Source organism: Athene cunicularia (genome assembly GCF_003259725.1).
Source record: "Athene cunicularia isolate RWA chromosome 2 unlocalized genomic scaffold, athCun1 chr2_part1, whole genome shotgun sequence".
Taxonomy (NCBI): Eukaryota; Metazoa; Chordata; class Aves; order Strigiformes; family Strigidae; genus Athene; species Athene cunicularia.
This window is the reverse complement of record NW_020799095.1, coordinates 130,630,593-130,650,159: the sequence shown is the minus strand read 5'-3', so window position 1 is coordinate 130,650,159 and position 19,567 is coordinate 130,630,593. Positions and strand designations below refer to the sequence as shown.

Genomic DNA, 19,567 nt, shown 5'->3' with positions numbered 1-19,567 from the left:
AATTTTAAATTAGTTAGCAATGTGGTTTTTTTTCCAAGTTCAGTCAGCCAAGAAATACAAAATATTAATTGTATTAGATGGAAAAATTTCAAATGCAAAGTCAACTCTAATGACATGTTTGCATGAATTTTGGTTTTCTTTGTTACCACCATAGTAAATTAACTTCATTTATATTTCACGGATTAGAAAGAAAAAATTTCCAAAGAAAATACTGAATGTTAACTCTAATATGCTGCATCATTATCTACGTTAAAAGGAAAACACTGATGAAATTTTATTAATGTATAGAAACCACAGTATGCTGAATACTGTAGTAAAGATATGACAAATTTACAACTGTAAAACTGCCCCTAATGTCATGTTACCTCTTCAGCTACATACATACACACTATGTGAGTATTCTAACATTATACTAGAACTGTCCACCTGATAAATCCGTGTCTTGCTGTACCTATGTTTGTTTTATTTGTTTTTTAAAATAAACCCTGTACCTGCATTCATTTGCAAATTGTTTTTATGAAGCTATTTGAATAATTAATTAAAAGTGTCTAAACATCAAAAGTAACATCATTTATAGGACTTATTAAAAAAATTATTTATTAATATGAAGGATGGAAAAGTCAGTGCCACATGTGGCAGATATTTTCTCTATATCTAACCTTCCCATCCATGTACATTACTGTTTTGTCACCTAGTTGTTGAGATTCTTTTATGTTGAAATATTTTAAGTAAACCTGACTGTGCCTTCAGTGGAACTAGAGCTCACTCCATATCTCTTATGGGCAGGATTATAAAAGACAGACGTGAAAGACCCCCAATATGGTCGAAGATTCTAGTTAAATTCCTGACCTACTGATCTTATAAATCCTTACTTTTGCTTTCTTCAAACATCACTACCAATTTAAAAAACTTGAAAATGTAATCATTAAGATGTTTCAACTGCTTTGATAACTTCCTAAATTTATATATATCACTTTCAGATCTTTGGCAGTTGACTGACCCATCCATCAAACAGTTTTTAAAGAATTGACATTCATCATTTATCTGCTACCTTCAATACTTTAGCAAGACTCCTTTCCTACAGAGTGATTGAGTTATTTTTCTAATATATATATATATATATATATAATTACAAATTTTTGCCAGGTGCAAGCACTTTCTCTGGTAGTTATATGATGCACTTTGTTTCCTAGCTAGTGTTAATGCTCACTGTAAGCCTTTCCACATGCATAATATACAGTATTGATAAATGTACTTAACTACTAATAATTGTTATATGTTTGCTCTCACTTTCATGTGGCACTTCTAGTTATTTTAAAAACCAGATTCCAGAAGTGGTAGTTGTACACAACATGTATACAATGTTGCTGTACAAAAGAGAAATTTTGTTTGTTTAAAATTAGTAATGGTAGGAGAGAGATCATGAAAGCTTGCTAAAAGTGTCTTCTGCAATCTTCAGAAAGCATCTTGACCACTCTGTCTTCATTTCCCTTTCTGCACCCACATTGCAGGGTCTTTACATGTGTTCATATTCTTGCACAACATGCAAGGTTTAAAAAAAGATATTGCAATCATTATGTTAGATCACTGTTGTATTTCCTCCCAGTCATGCAACAGGGAAGCAGTTGTATGGCTGCAGAACTCTGGGTGCACCCAATTGAAAGCCCTAAGGGCTCTGTCCAAATCCAGAGTTTACTTTCAGCAGATAAGATTTAGTTCCACAGACTTGAAATATAAGCATAAACACACAAGCTTTTCTAACTTAAACCCAGCTACTAGAGAGCTTTAACAGCTGAACACAACATTAACAAGTTGTTCATGTAGAAGTCATTGCTACTCAGAAACTAAAAAATGTGAGAACTAATTTTATATGGTCATTAACCATAACAGGTAAGTTAAATACAGTAACTACAGGTTTTACAGATGGTGACACTGAATATCAACTCAAGTAGCACAGTATTTGAATATCAAGTATTCATCTTAAAATTTACAGAAATTATTTTTCAGTTATACTGAAGCTGAGCATTTTTTAAAAATCTAATGCAAGATGATAACTTCTAAGAGAGCCAACATACTGCTGCTCTACTTCAAACACTTGACTGCCTTTTTTGCAGGTTGTACTCTATATGCTTCTATTATATTGTAGTGGTTTATGACCAATACATTTCATTATAATTAATTCACACACTAGTATTAGAAGTCCTAATTTTCTATTTCCCTACAAGTCACTTGAAAACTTACTGAGTTTAAACATGCTATAAAAATCTTTGAGGTTATATAATTTGTCATATTTCACAAACAATACCCATCTCTCAGATTTAAACGTTTGGAATAGAGATTTACATGACTGTCAGTGTACTGCTATCCATATAAGAACATGAATATGATATCTAGCAATAACAACAACAATTTTAAGATCATTTTGAACACTAGTTTCTAAAATGTATTTTACTGTGTCATCTAAATATATCTATTTTTCTGTGCTAGGAAACAATTCTAAATTAAAATAATTAAAAATTTAAGTTTCTAAGCACAGGGAGATTTCACAGGTGCCAAAAGTGCTCTTGTTATCACTCTAAAGTAAGTGATTTATCCGAAGCAAAATTTTAGTTCCCTTCATGTCTTCAAGTTATTTTCCTATTTTAAGATTGTAAATTTTTGGAAGACCACTTAGCAGTCCAGAAGTCTATCTACAGTATATTTTGTCCAACTGTAAAGTTACCACATTTTATCCTAACACTATAGGTTGGGATTTAGAAAGTATATAGATGAATTGTCAAGTATTTGAAGTTGGAGGTACACAAGTTTGCACAGAAAGTCACAACTCACCCTAAGCAGTTCTCTTAATATTTGAGTTCTGCTCAAACTGAGTTTCTATTCGATTACTTCTTAGTAACTGTTTTACTTAAAAGGCAGCTACAAATAGGACAAGGTCTCCCCCTTCACAAGAAGTCAAAATGGAGAAGACAGGTACAAGTTGTACCAGAAAAGGTTTCATCTTGATATAAGAAAGGAATTTTTTACAGTAAGAACAATCATTCAATGGAACAACCTCCCCAGGGATGTGGAGGTTTTCAAGGCGACCAGACAGGGTGCTAGATAAGCTCATCTAGGCTCCCTCTGCCATGAAAGTTTGGACCAGATGATCGTTAAAGGTCTCTCCCAGACTGGGCTGCTCTACGATTCTGTGATTCTGTTTTAATATCCGCAGTGAATACAACCTCATGGATTCATCATCTGGTTGATTTGAACTAGAAAGATAATACTTGTAATTTAATACTTACTTGTATTTGTTATTCAACAGAAGTTCAACACTCATTCTTTACATAGATAAATGTAGTATGACTGAGCTAAGCTATGTTTCTGAATCACAGAATCATCAATGTTGGAAAAGACCTTGAAGATCATCCAGTCCAACCATTAGCCAAACACTGACAGTTCCCAACTACACCATATCCCTCAGCGCTATGTCAACACTTCTAGGGATGGGGACTCCATCACTGCCCTGGGCAGCCCATTCCAATACCTAACAACCCGTTCTGGAAAGAAACACTTCCTAATAAAGCATTCCCTGTCGAAACTTAAGGCCATTCCCTCTTGTCCTGTCGCTTGTTACTTGGTTAAAGAGACTCATCCCCAGCTCTCTGCAACCTCCTTTCACGTAGTTGTAGAGGGCAATGAGGTCTCCCTTCCTCTTCTTTAGACTAAACAACTACAGTTCCTCAGCTGCTCCTCATATTCAAGTATTGTACTTAAAATGTTTTTTAAATTATTCCTTCAAACTACAATAACCTCAGAAAAGAAATGTATCAGAACTCTGAAAGAAAATGGAAAGACCTGCTTGTGGGATATTGTATAAAATATTTTTATAGTATGTTGACGTCTTGAGGCCAGTAAGTGTCTGTGAGTAGGTTGCAATACCCCCAAATGACAGTATGCTCCCTTTTCCTCCTCTTTTAGTTTCTCATGTAGCAAGAAAAATACATGAGTGAGCACACAGCTTTCTTAAAAGTAACAGTGCATGTTTGTAAATAATCCTTTTACTTGTATCTTCTTTATAAAAGGAATGATTCAAAAAATAGTTTCCAGGAAAAGCAAGGTTGAATAAGTATAATTTCAGAGAGATGGTAAAATGATGGTATGTCCCTTAGGTCTTGTTCAAAGACAGAATGCAAATTAAAAGACTCTCCCAATAAAAGTCCATAAAAATTATTTACCTCTACATGGGAAGAAACAAAGAAGGCGACTTAAAAGCTTTGAAAAAACTTTTTAACAGTCTGTGTAAGGGGAAGTTTTGGCATGGGAGAAGGCAACAGCTCCATTAGAGAATCAAAAAATATCAAGATTGTGAGAACTTCTGTTTGGCATTACTCCCAGAGCACAGAGCCACACACAAATAAATTCCTTACCATAAGCTTTATCCCAACCAGGGGGATTCTTTTCTCTCACTAGGATCTTTCCTGCAAATCTGGGTTTGACAAAATTCAAATGACTTCTTACTTTCATAAATGGTTTAAATTACACCATCAGTTTAAAACAAACAAAAGACTTTAGTTAAATTTATTTATCTTTTATCTGTCACTATGATTAGCAAATTAGATCATTCCTACTGAAAGGTACTATGAAAAACACGTATAACATTCTTGCTCTTTTCTTTTTTTTTTTTTTTTCCCTTTTCAGTTGGAAGCATCTCTAATATGACTTTCAGTATTAAAAAATTACAATTTTATTTTTTGTTGCTGTGAGTTAAGGTAAAATACAGGAAGGAGGAGAAGGGTCCAATATAAGTGGCAGAACAAAGGGAAGGAAAACACTGTTATAAATCCAAACGAATTTCAGATGGCACGAACAGAAGTAGCTCTTGAATATGCTTTTGACTTGATTTTTCATAGCATACCTTTATAATTGTTTATGTTTCAGCAATAAGTATGCAGAAAACAGATTTAATTTTTCCCAGAACATGCCGTCACAAAAGCAATGGAACAATTGCTGCATCTCCCTGTCCTTGCCTTAGAACAAATACACAAAGCAGCAACAATTCTTTCCAAATAATATAGTTCAAGAATACAATAATGAACTAACCATACACCAGTGTACTGGCTTTGGCTGGGATAATTTTTTTCATAGTAGCTGGTATGGTGCTAAATTTTGGATTTGTGATGAAAACTGACAACATGGGGATCTTTTAGTTACTGCTGAACAGTGCTTGCACAGTGTTAAGGTGTTTTCTGCTTCTCACACCACACAAGCAAGTAGGCTGGGTATGCACAAGAATTTGGGAGGGGACACAGCCAGGACAGCTGTCCCCAAGAGACCAAAGGGATATTCCATACCATATGACATCATGCTCAGCAATAAAAGCTGGTGGAAGGAGGAAGGGGAAGGACATTTGGAGTAACTGTTATGTATGACGGTGCTCTGCTTTTCCAGAAATGGCTGAGCACCTGCCTGCTGATGGCAAATAGAGAATTAATTCCTTATTTTGCTTTACCCATTAAACTGCCTTACCTCAATGCATTATTTTTTTTCACTTTTACCCTTCTGATTCTCTCCTCATCCTGCTAAGGGGGAGTGACAAGTAGTTGCGTGGGGTGCCTGCTGCCTGCTAGGGTTAAACCACAACAACTGGCATTTCTGTGAAATTTTAAACTTGGTTATCAGACTAGATCGCATGAATGCCATTAAAATAAACCCAAACCCCAAGACTCAAGACTGTTAAAGATACTTGCCTCATTTATTTCTAATAGATTATTTTTCATATGAATAACTAGAACAAGATTTTTACATCAGTATTCCTTCAGAATATTGATACAAATCTATTTACCATTTACTTTAGTAATTTCTAAGGACTCTTTTTAAAAAATTACACTGGATATAAGCAGCTTGTTTTCATTTGCTAGGTCCTTTACAGCTTATCCCCTCCTTTCATTTCTCTATCAGTTGCAGCATGTTAAAAGCTGATTTTTCCCTCAAACTGATCTACAACTCACACCTCTATCAAATATTAGCTTTTCAAATAAGAACTACTGTACTTTTTCTCATCCTTAGCCTACGCACAAGAGCATCCCCCTGTAAACACTTGTACAAACCTTGTCATTTTTCTGGACAATCTCTAGACACGAAGCAGAACACAACTGTTGCCTACCATGATGACCAATAAAGTCTTATTCTTTTATTTTGATAGTCTGTTATACTTATGAATTTATTTTCTCATCTTACACTGAATCATAGAATATGTCAAGTTGGAAGGGACCCATAAGAATCATTGAGTGCAACTCCCTGCTCCTCACAGGTCTACCTAAAACTAAATCATATGACAAAGCATCATTCATATGCTCTCTGAACTCTGACAGGCTTGGTGCCATGATGACTTCCCGGGAGCCTGTTCCAGTGACTGACAACCCCCTCAGTGAAGAACCTTTTCCTAATGTCCAGTCTGAATGTCAGAGCCAAGCTTTTTTTTTTTTTTTTTTAACGCCAGCAAAGGTGACATGAGAAATCCTTCTTAACCTGCCTCAATTCTGTCTTGGAATTCACTGCCTCATCCTGTTACATCAAGCGTACTGTTTGTGGCTACACAGTAACTCGAATGACAAAATCAATGAAAGTAAAAATTGCATTTCTGAATTCTTTTGGCTTCAACATACAAAACATACTGCTGAAAAAGCAGCACAACATCAGAAGTTTTCAAAATAAAATAACGATAATTTTCATAACAGTAAAAAATGGAAATTTAAGAGTAAGCTTTTTTGAGTTTATCACACTACCTTCTTCCAGGATGGGTCTCAGCACAACAAATGGGATTTCCTGCAATGGTTCCATGTGTTTGTGTCCAGCACTCATAATCTTTATCTGGGGCAAGCAGACAACAAGTGTGCCAGGCATACTGGTCTGCCCATGGTACCAGCTTCGCACAGTCCCAGGAATGTCACCTGATACAATAGTACTTGGGGAATGCAGGCTATCATTCGGAAGGAATACACAACAAGATTGGACTTCAAGCTGAAAAAACAAGAAAGATTTCTCAGAAACAGATTAACAATTTTTCCCCCCGATGTGGAGTATTCATCTTGGTACCAAATCTCAAGTTACTCATCTATCATAGTTCATAGTTTTTAGTTGAATTAAGAGGAAAAATGACACAAAATGTTGGAAAATAATATATTCTTGTAATGGGATGTAAAATAATTTATGATTATGAGCAGGTAGGAGTGTGATTTTGGTCTGTAAATTTGATCAGAAAGGTGATGCCATGTAAACTGTACATACATTTATCTATATTTCAACAGCCTTTCACAAGAAGCTTAATTGAGTCAGAAAATGTTTTCACAAAAAAAGCTGAGAAAGCCTTCCTCTTTTTCCAGTTCATTAGCTTTCATTTTACAATCATGAGCATGTACAAAAAGGTTAAAAATTGGATAAACTAGGGAGAATATAAACTTCAGTGAAAAACTGACTTTAAAACAAACGGATAGGTAGACACATACACAAACCAGAGAAATTAATAAATTTCACAGAGTTTATACATTTTTTGTCCTGTCTTAATTGCAAATCAGAAGTAGTGCATATGGTTTCATACGAAACAGCACTTTTCTGTTCTTTATTTTGAAGCAGTGCTGTTACTCTGAAACATTTCTGGCCTATCTCCTTATGATCTTCTAGCAACGCTGAGTGAACCCAAGCCTCATCATGGCTTGTTAACTCAGAGGTGGTGTAAGCTGTAGACTGTTAGTCTTCCTTGGCTTTTACAAGCAATATTCTGCACCTGGATATCATATAGACTTAACAGCCTGCACAATTGAACACTTTGTTAAGTAAGTGCAAGCTATGATTCAGTTAATTTCTTCACACTGTTTGGAAAAACCTAGTGTACACAATGTTGGACACAAGATGTTATTTGTAGCTGCGATAAAAGAACATTTGTTTGCTGTAAACTTATGAAACAGTCTTTCAATTTGACATCATTAAAGAGATCACAGTTTAAAACTGATAACCCAGGTTTGTACTCCATACCCTCCCCTGAAGTCTAATAGTCCCTTAAAACCGCAATAGTGATTTGCAATAGAGATGGAATTCCCCAGGCACTGTAAATACTTTGCCAGCCTAGTGAGAACACAGATATTCATCTTCATTTCAGTATTTTTGTGCCCTTTTGCTTAGACAAACTGACAAGAATTCACTGCAGAAAAAATATAAGTAGATTTTTGCAAAAATAAATACATTGTTACATGAAGTCTGTGTTTGTTTCTAGTTTTAGAACTGTTTGATTTGTAAAACGAAGTTAATTACATCTTTGATAAGTAGTTTATTGATCCAAGGTTGCAGAGTGTACTTTATTTATACTGGATGAAAAGCAATGGTGTATTGTTACAGATGTAATAGATTTGGATTTTTTTTTTAACTGGTAAATTAGTCATTGTGTCAATTTGCAAAGATTTTTACAGTGACACATTAGATCGTTTTATGGTCTATTAGTAATAGGTTGCAGGTCAAGCCATTGTGGGATAATGATAAATAGATGACAAAAGAACTTATGATCAGTATAACTTTTGTTTTATCAGTGCATTTGCTGAGTAAACAGTTTATAACAAATCATCCATTCTTCATATATTATATATCCATGATGATTAACATCAAATGCTGCCTGGATATACAAACCATGTGGTAATAATAATAAAAAAATTCCACCAACTTGGAGAGATACTATACTTCATCACATTACCAGCAGCAGGATCTACAGGAGATGTTTTACAAAGTACTCCTGCGAAGAGAGCTCAATACTCAGTAGAGTTTTTACACTTAATTTTACACTTAATACAGTGCAGTACAGCTTTGTACTGAAGACAAATTATTCAGATTATTTTTGTTTTATTTTACTTTGCTGTATCAAGAATACTGAAGTGGAATCACAACCGTTTTATTCCTCCAAATGCCTGAGGGAAATGACTGTTTACATAGACAGCTACTTTGCCATTCATTTCCAAACTGAATGGGAGTTGGAGCATGAATTTTGGTGGGGTTTACATGATAGCATCAGGCACTGCACATGTAATACTACAGATCTGCTTACAGATATGGTTTATTTGTGTTTCATTTAAAGTTTTATATGAATAAATGAATTTTGAAAAACATTACTGCAGGATTTCAAAGGCCAACACAATGAATATAATATATAGCAAAATTCCACATTTTACGGCACATCATGCAATTATTGTAATTACATAAGAAACTGCCAACTTGGATGCACAAAGGCTCAGTAAGTGCAAAATTGAATTTCACCTGTTTAACTTCTCAGAGGCAGATTCAGCTTACACACAATCAACTTCAATGGAATTTGGTATATTTATCTCACAGAATCTGGAGATCTGTCTAATAACAAGTTCCAGTGAAGGAATGGAAGAGTGCACCTAAAATGATGGAATTATATGCTGGACAAAAGTGAGAATGTGCACTACATATTGCTTCACCAATTGGAAAGTGCTTTAAAATATATGTAATCCAAATTCTTAAAATTAAACTACATCAATAGCATATATTAAAGCTATCATATAAATCTTTTTACACTTTTTAAATAACTGTTAAACTGTGTGTCTAAAATTGTGAATTTAATGTAAAATGTGACTGATTTATGTAACTGAATATAAATCTGCAGCAGTAAATCGTGCATTAATGTAAGGATCTGACAATCCAAGGGAAAGAAAATGAAGTAATCTGCCAGTAAGAAGTCCTCAAGCTGGGGGTCAGATACTGTTCATGGAAACCATCTGGTTGGGACCCTCCAAGCCACACCAAACACAAATGATCTTTTAAAAAAATATCCTATTCATTAATGCGTCGCAGCTGCACTGAGTGTTACTTCATTTTTCCATGGCAACATCCTTTCTGTTTCAAGGATCTTATTTCAGTTTTGGTAGCAACGTGTTCTTTGCCAATACTGAACACATTCATGTGTTAAAGAGAAGGAATTATTACAAATTCTTGAAACAGAATCACCCCTTATTTTCATCCTATTATGTCAAGGCCTATACGTGCTAAGTAATGCACACTAATGATAAACCAATCAAGTAAGCAGTATTCTCCCTTCCACTTCTAAAAATCTACACAAAGCATATTTATCTAAGCTTTTACTAATATATAAGACTAAAAAAAGTGCAATGACTTAAAGACTCTGTTGTCTAAAAAGGAAAATGTTAAGTTACTGGACCAAATGAAGTATTTTAAATTCATGTTTTATAAAAAGAGAATGTTGCTCAATAGAGACAACAGTCAAATATACACTGCAAAATATATTAGGTCTTTCTAACTGAGGAGGGTGGGTGGGAGTGAAACAAAACAGGTGACATGCCATAACTGTCCTGCACAAGTGCAACAAAGAGGGACAGCCTGTACAAAAGTCTTTAAAGCCTTTCATGACAGTGATACCGTGAGGAGATTCCCTTCCCTATCTCACAATTTATAGCTATATAATTCATTTGGAGGCATTGAAGATGACCCACTAGGTGACACTCACATAAGGGTGTCTCCTGGTAAGTGGCATCTCTTCACACTAATCGACACCCATCATATACTCTTGGCAGAGCCATCTCACAATGACTTCCAAAACTGCAAAGAACCACCGTTGCACATCTCATGTAGGGGTTCTGGTGTGGACATTAATGTAAGACCATACCTCAGCCTCTGACGTCCACATTAGCTCGACTTAATTAGACCATCTGGAGCTGAGTCAGACACAAACTGTTAGAATTTTAGAAGGCAGGTCAGAAATTCATGTTTTGAAGTTAGGCAATAAGTAAAAATAATATAAATGGAAAGCAGAGTACATGAGTAAGAGAACTAACAGCACAGGCTACCTGTACATAAAAATGAGTATAACAGGGATCAGCTGCATTTTCTGTGACCATTTGAAACACAATGTTTTAGCACTACATGATATCCTATTCTTTTCTAAGAAAGCTTTGATTTTCAAAAATTTTTATTTAGTTATGGAAAATTTCATTTTTTGTTAGTTTGTGGTAATTAACCAACTTAAGAAATCATCCTATCTCATAACTGCCAAATAACTGCTGATAGCTGTAACTGCTAAGTTACAAGTCACAGAATCTCTTCCTGATCCGTGAATAAAGACCACTGTTCAAAGAACAGGAACTCTAGTCAATCTCATCCTTACGTTTCTGTTCTTTCAGTCAATGTTTCACTTTGACTAAAATTTTTAAAAATTATATGCCTCAAAGAAAATATTATTTTCAATAATTTCAGGAAACAGACTTATTTTTTCAAATAATCTTGGATATTTAAAGGTATGTGGAATATCTGGCTAAGTTTTATATGTAATAATTACACTCTTATTTAGTTGGCATTCACTGCAACATTACTCATTAATTCATTTGCTTTTAATACAGATCCTTCATTGTTCTCACTGGAATTCAGCATTAACAACCAATTAAAAATAATTGTGTTTATATTACTATGAAGAACACATGAAAAGTGAGTATTACCCTCCTACATAGCGTAACTGCCAAAAAGACTTCAAGGCTGCATATAAAATCTTACAACAACTAAATAATAAAAAAAAGTTTTTATAGTTAAGTATGAAAGTCTTTTCACTTAAATACTAATAGCTTACCCCAACTCCAATGCACAAAATCTTCATGCAATATTCTATCATGAGCAAGCCAGGGCTAGGGCTAAGCAAGTACCAGCTTTGGATCCAAAATAAACTTTCCAGTTACTTTGGTTCCAAACACATTTACTTACTCAAACTTCCACTAAAAGAATAATCCTTTGATGATTTTAAGTTATGAAGTACTGTTTTATCTGATGACAACTACAGACTTTTCTGTTCTACAATCATGTTAATAAAAGATCCAGGAACATGAGAACAGCTTTAGAAAAAAACCTTAGTCTAAGTGCTCCAGCACTTCACCAAAATATTCTAGAAATTTGCCTTGTTCATGCCAAATGATAATAAAATACAGAAAATCTGTACAAATTTAACACATAAATATATTTATGTGTTTAATAAAATGCATAGTATTATTATGTTTAATAAAATAAATGTATCATACTGTACTTGGATTGAAAAACAGAGTCATAACCTTTATCATCATATCCTCTATACATTGCCATGCACAAATTTCATCTTTCCCATTTAGGCTGGTATTGAAGCAAAAAAGATATATATATATATATATACACACACACACACACACACACACACACATTTGTGTCTTGAAAAATGTATTTAAATAAAATACACATAGGGACTACTAGCAATAATGCAATGAACAGCGAGTATATCTATAAATCCTTCATATTTAACTAAGGACTACTGTATATTTGTTTGGAAGCATATTCTTGGGACTTCTGTGGTGTTTCCTTGGAGTCTGTTGAAACTTTTCACTGGTATCATGTAATGTCCTTCTGGCAAGATATTAGCATGTACTTTACCAAGTATGATCAAACCATAAGGATAAAACATATCAAAACTGTGTAAGCTGTTGTATGAATTCATAGGGCCATTTAATTTCAACATAGGTAAAAACTAAAAATATAAATTCATATTCAAAATGACAAAAAAATCAGACTATGGGTACCTTACCAAAACCCCCAGTAATTAGTAAATAAATCTAGAAAGAGCATCTAATACAAAAACAAAAATCCCTGCCAGTATTAGCTCTAATCCATGAGTGTATTACGTTAGAGCAGTGATACACTTAGAAATTACTCTCTGAGAAAACATGTGCCTATCACTACCATCAGATTTTATCTCCACAAAAAAAAACCCTAGTTTGAACACAACTTTTTTTTTCTATTTTATAACATTTTGATTTTTAGCTGATCAGTATCTTACCCATTCTTTGAAACAAATTCACTTTGCTGGTTGTTCATGTAACAAAGAGTACTTTGGAAAATTTAAGAGCAGAATATATTCATCCCAATTCTATTTTCCCCATTCATAAAGGATCCTGTTCTTCATCATCCTCAGTATTATATTATTATTTTTATTATGACTTAAACTATAAGCATCATTCATATAGGGAGTGTCATCGTGCTAGGTACCACGCAGACATATAACAAAAATACACTGCTTCCTTCAGAGACCTTATAAATTATCTCTCCTGAGTTCCCTTACCTAGCCATTTTATTCTCTAGTGGTGACACCATTAAGAAAGAAAGAAAAAAAAAAACAAAATACCTATGAAACTATGATGAAAGATCTGAAAACTAAATGGAGTTAATAAAAAGAATCTTTTCAACTTGAGTATGTTCTGCAACCAAGTCACAAGCCTGAAGTTCTTGCTCAGGTAAAACTTAAACTTTCAGCTTTTCTAATAATTTGAACTGACACTACTTTCTGCATGACAGAGGAGTAAAACAGACACAGGTTCCAGGATGAGCCTGTTATAAATAAATTCTTGATAGGAAGAAGAACAGGCATCCAGTGAATACTTTTCATCAGAAATTGGGTGTGTGTGTGTGTATTTTTTTTAATTATATTATAACACAAAACCAGTTTCGCTACTGTATGCTGGTGTACCATAAAATACCAATCTCATAGAATGTACTGTTCAAAAGACACAGACTATACTTTTAAGTTAGGGTAATTTCTAAGCAGGCACTTGATATATACTTGAAAGAAGGGAGTCCTAATTCTAGCATTTCTAAGCCATCTAGTGTTTGATCAATCTTAACACTGGACTTCCAACATAGCCTTTTTTGTGAATAGCATGCATATGTACTGCTACATGAAAATGCTTTTACTCGTGAGCGATCACAATCTAGAGCAGTATACGATGAAATTGTTTAATCCAAGTGGTCATCTACTTGTCCTTTCTGAAAAAGTAGACAAGCAAGCAGTTGAGCCATCACTGTATAATATCACACACCCCAAGAAAGTATTTATCATACACACTTCCCTCTAATATTTCAAAAAAGGAAGGTATTCTGCAGATCTAAATATGCGTTTAAAAAGTGTATAGCTATGTTTATAATAGAGAAAAGTGTGACAAGCTTTTTTTCTTCATATAATTTTTTTTAAGGATCTTCCCCTTAGATATAAAAAAGTGCTTCAAAAACTAATATTCTAAAACCAAAGCATTCTTCGCTTAATGTACCAAAATTCTATATTTTATTCTTCATTCTCTAAGACTTTGAAACTACTGGAATAAGACAATAAAACTTGGGAGCTCCTTTAAAAACCCTCTAATAAAAAGCACTAGGATGCATAAAAAGTATCATAAAGTTTGGAAAGACATAGGCTTTTTCACTTCCTTTTCATCTTACCTGAAGTGTAAGGCGCTTAACTGCATTCCACACTATTCCAATAAATTCCTTCATTCTTTCTTCAGGACTTCTGCAGCTTTCAGATGAGTTCAGCATGGTTTTCACAGGAAGTGACAAGGGACGAGATTCTAATGCAAACAACAAAACTCAGTTTGACAAAGAATATATAACTAAACAATATGCTTACTGGTAGCAAATAAAAAGATTACTATTTTTAAATTCTGAAAGAGATTTTCTCTCACTATGTATGTAATAATAGTGTGTCTATTATTAGTTTTAAACTTGGCAATACAACTGTATCTGTTAAGCCTAGTGAGAAATGCAATGAAATGAAATGTTTAAACTTTTAAAAATGTAAACTGTTAAGAAAATATTATGAAGAATGTTTGACCTGAGCAAATTAAGACAGTTTTCAAAGTGTGATAACCTATTTGGTGATGGAATAGCAATCTAAGAGGTTTTCACATACACTGCTGCCAGTGTAATCTAAAAAATATTTTAGTTTTCTAAACTCATTGTAAGAAATGAAAGACAGCCTATATTAAATTACAGCCTTTCATTTGTTCTCTTTTAAAAATGCACTTAAAAAAACTTGAGTATGCTCCCAAAAAAAGGCATGAAAATTAAACCACTTTCTTTCTTTGTCAAGTTTAAAGGTAAAAGTATGAAATATTTCAGCATAACGTTTTCTAATAAAAAGAATTTTTTTCTTAGATTGATATTTAGTCACATGAATATGAAAATATTTTAGATAACAGAGCATTTAATTGAGTATGAGCATAGTAGAACTTCAAAAGAGGTCTAATGAGATCAAGTAACAACTTCAAATTCATTAAAGGCTGTATGAGTGGTAGATAGTTCTTCCTGTCATCTCTTACAGATAACTTCTTTCTTATGTTTTGGGATACTCCCCAAATTACTGGCAGCTTCCTTAACATTTCTAGTTTTGACCTAAATGTTGTTGAGCTGACAAAACTGCAGGAATAAATTATGAAGTCTTCATGACTTCATTTTCAACTAAATTGACATCAGCACAAGTGTGACAGTTTATGTCTCCCAATTATACAGCTAGAAGAAATCTGTGGCATACAAACTACAGAAAAATTCTTAAAACAAAATTATGCTATCAACTGAACTCAGGTGCGCAAAAGTGTATGTGGGTCTTCAGTCAGTTTTGGTCATGCAAGGAAACATGCACAGATTTAAAAATGAAACATCTGAGAAGTAAATTTCTGCCAAGAGTGTCCAATGTTAGTGCCACGAGGAATTAAATTTGTGATGTTTTTCCCATCAAGGCTAGAAAGGACCAGAGTTAATTAATATTCTAGACAAAATCCTTCAACAAATAGTATTTTTAAGAAAGTATTTAAAAGAAAGAGAAGCATTAACTTTATTAAACTGATGTGGAAGCAAAAGATTGAAAAAGAGAAGTGGTCAAAAAACAGTGAAAGAGAATTTTTATGGCTTCAATATAATTAGTCCTCTCTGATATTCCTGGCTCCAATTATGGATCCATTAGAATGATAAAGAATGAAAATTGGATCACGAGGATGTAAAAAGCATGACATTTCAGGATTATTTGTTGTCAGTTGTGCTGGAGAGACAAACAAGTAAACTGTTCATATGGAGAAGCAGCGTGGAGTAACTATTTCATAATATTTTCACATGTGGACACTTTTATGCCAGGCAGTGAGTATTACATCCATATTATGAATAGATTAAAACAAACACATTCAGTGGGGAATAGCTGTTCTGCTTTAACTTCTTACTCTACCTCAGTTCACACCATCTTCCCTGTGTAGCCAGGTCCTACACTACACATATTACAAGGTAAGAATTAGGAACAGCTTGAGTATCAAGAAATATTTAAATAGCAGTATTACTGGAGCATAGAACTCCAAAATACAAGTGTCAGTAAGGGTGAGAACAGTATATAAAGTCACTGTAAGACTCCGGAAATCCCAGTGGCAGGAATGCTTCAGGTCAGGATGAACAGATATATTCCACAACACAATCAGCAGGGAATATCAACATCCTATGCCACTGAACAAGTGCATTCCTCATGAGCAGGATCTAAAACTAGGCTTTGTTCCAGTCTCCCATGTTTTGTTCACTGGAAGACGCATACCCTGCTAATTCTCTCTCAATTAGAAGAATCAACTTTTTAATGCTAGAAACAACTATCTGTGAATTAAAAATAAAATTAGCTGACCAAAGCACCACTTGTTTCTCTATATATGTGCAATTCAAACTGCAAAGCTGATTTAAATTTCAGGACTATCCATGATAGACAATAGCTTCACTGTAACACCCCATACTCAATCAAAATTTAAAAAAAAAAAAAAAAAAAAAAAAAAAACCTTGAAACCCAACAAACAGCTAAGGAATGATTCAACCAGAAATCGTGGAAAATAGGGCAGTAATAAGAAGTGTTTCAGAGTGGAAAGAAGAAACAAGCACAGAAGAAACTCCTGAAAAGAAAATAAGAATGAAGTCCTCTGTTCATTTTTTTCCTGCACTGGCAAGTCCCAGAGTTTTGTCTGAAGGGATGCTGGGACAGAACAGCGTCTTAATTCCCCGTCAGGTGAGGCCATCTGTAGATGACAGTTACTAAGAGACTGCAGCAGTCTGATGTGGCTATCGTGTGCTTGGCTTAGTCCTCTATAGTAGACACGTAGATTGGATCAGCTCCATCTCTCTTGGTATGAAAGTTAATCTCCTAAAATAATTACGCTGCTCAGCTACTACTGAACTGAAAACCCAGGAACATTTCCTGGCACTGTAATCAGCCCTGTCTTGAAGCCAGGAGCCAGTAAGCAATAGCTAGACAGAAAATATAATTTGTATGGAACACTTACAAGCTGATGAAGAAAAAAAAAGAAACAAATAGAGGGGGGGCTGCTTCAGGTTGTACAATGTAAATTTTGAAGAAAACCAGTGTACAGGAACATAAAATGTTCCTATTCTCATCTTCCAGTCCCATATTGTGCAATTGGTATTTTTGTACCACAACGATTTCAATCAATCACTTAGAAGCCACCACACTCACCATCAATTTCAGAACACACACTGGCAATGAACAGTTTTTACGAACGACCAATCAGCTCAATCAGGACTGAGCTACCAAAAGCAGCAGTTTTCATAATTAATTTCACAATTTACAGCTAAAGCACAGAGGGAGCTCCAACTGGCAATCCTGCAGAATTAATCCTAAATGTACTCTCTTTTTAGGAGGTGCCACTAATCAAGACTTACAGGTATAAATCCTAGATAGAGGCATCTGTCTTAAATAGACGTATGTCTCTGTGCTTTTCAGCCTACTGGGAACTGGTTGCTTTGGAAGTCTACTCCAGAAAATACTTTAAAATTTTAAGAAAAAAAAGATCTTTGGGGGAAATGGTGCTATTTTGTGCTATTAATATTCAGTGATCAAAGGAACATGAAAGGGAAAATAAAACTTTTGAAGTACAAAGATTTGGGGCAAATGGACATTTCCTCAAATGAGACAAAGCAGAAATGACCACAGATCAGAGATTTTTCCACTACTGGGTCGAGGGCTACTGATAAACTGGCCTCACGCTTTCTGCTCCTCCTCTCTCCTTAAAGCTAACAATTGAACTAAAGGAAAGTAAACTACAATGCTAATACCTTGTTCCTAATTTGTATGTGGTACAGATCTATCATGTCTCATCCCTCTGACACAAGATGACTCATTTCTCCTGGCCTATTATAAGCCTCAGATACCTCAGGCATAAAGAGGGCAGCAGCTTCTTCTTGGAAAAGGTCATCCTGCTGCAGGCAAACCTGCAGCATCAGTGATCTCCAAAAGCTCAGAGAGCTTCTGCTGAAAGACAAGGTTCACAGCCAGCCAGCCATGCAGCAGCCTGCAGGACAGTCTATTCACCATCCCATTGCATGACCGTACTCAAAATGCATCTGTCATATGACCTCAACAAGCTGCGCAAGCTTTCCTTCCCACATCACATCATTAGTCATATAGCTTCTCACACATCAGAACTGAGTTAAGCTGAGAAAAATCCTACTGCAAACTAATCACAGTTACTAGGAGGCCATGACAGCAAAACACATGAACATTAATAGTATTTAAAGGAAGAAAGAAATCAGAGGAAAGCATTCTGTTATTATGTGGCTCTTTCTGAAAAGATTTTTCCTCTGATAAAATTAAAAGTAGTCTCCATAATGTCAACTCACTGGGATTTCTTAATATCTACTCACATTTTCATGCATTAGACATGGCTTTTTATCAGAAATAAAAACAAAAATACCAAGGTGTCTGCAGCAAATGCAAGTCATTAAGGAATTGATCAAGGGGTCTAAGGGATTAGAAATGAGATTAAAATGCAGTGGAGGAGAAAACTCAAACTTCAAACAACTCTGAAAAAAAATCTAAATGGCCTACAGATTTTTTTTGTGGAAGATTAATTGGTTTCTTCATATGCAAAACAAAACAAATACTAGCCCACCACCTACTTAAAACTTACTTGCTCTTTTCTGTAAATCAGCAGGTTTTGGTTTCTATGAATAATATTGTGCAAAAGTAAAAATTCAGTGAAACGTTATATAAAAGCTTGTTTGTCCTTAGGTTTACATTCTAATTTTCTTCATAAGTCTATTTTTTATTATTTTGTACATATTTTTATATTTGCAGCACTACAGAACTAAATATACATGTCTATATAGATATATCAAGACATTACAAATTATTCACTTTTGTATGTATATGTATGACAAAGAAATAAATTCTGTTCTCAACAGAATACATTTCCATATAATTTTGTTCCATGATATAATACTAAAGCACAAGAAACTGCAAAATTCCCTATCTTAATGTATTACTTTTCCCCACAATCCAATTTAAAAATAAAATGTTAATCTAAATAGTAGACTCACTGAAACCATTAGACAAAGCTCAAAGCTAGATTACTAATATTTTCTGAACCACCCGTATCCATCAGAAGTATTTCAGAAATAGTCACATTTTATTTTTGCGGTATCCTAAGAGAAATTACTCCCTATACTCCCATATCTGGATGATGGATATTTTAATTACATAACTGAGATTTTATTTTCTAAGGATAGACTATGATGACCTATATGTGAGAAAGTTTGTACCCTTCACCGGGATGCTTGAGCATAAAGTTGTACTTAACTAAAATAACAGCAGGAAGTCCTTCTAAGCTTATAAAAATCTGCAATATGCTTGCCCACATGGAACATGCATAAATAATTTTGTTATTGGGCTTTGAGCGTTTTGCATTCTACT

General features: G+C 34.4%; 1 protein-coding gene across 1 annotated transcript in view; it reads right to left on the bottom strand.

Annotated features, from left to right (window-relative positions):
• The window catches only part of VPS13B (vacuolar protein sorting 13 homolog B), a 477,299-nt gene that overhangs the window by 229,642 nt on the left and 228,090 nt on the right, over positions 1-19,567 (bottom strand). Inside the window, 2 exon segments of the mRNA XM_026841594.1 lie at positions 6,768-7,002; positions 14,284-14,411. Coding sequence (XP_026697395.1) covers positions 6,768-7,002; positions 14,284-14,411 — 363 coding nt within the window.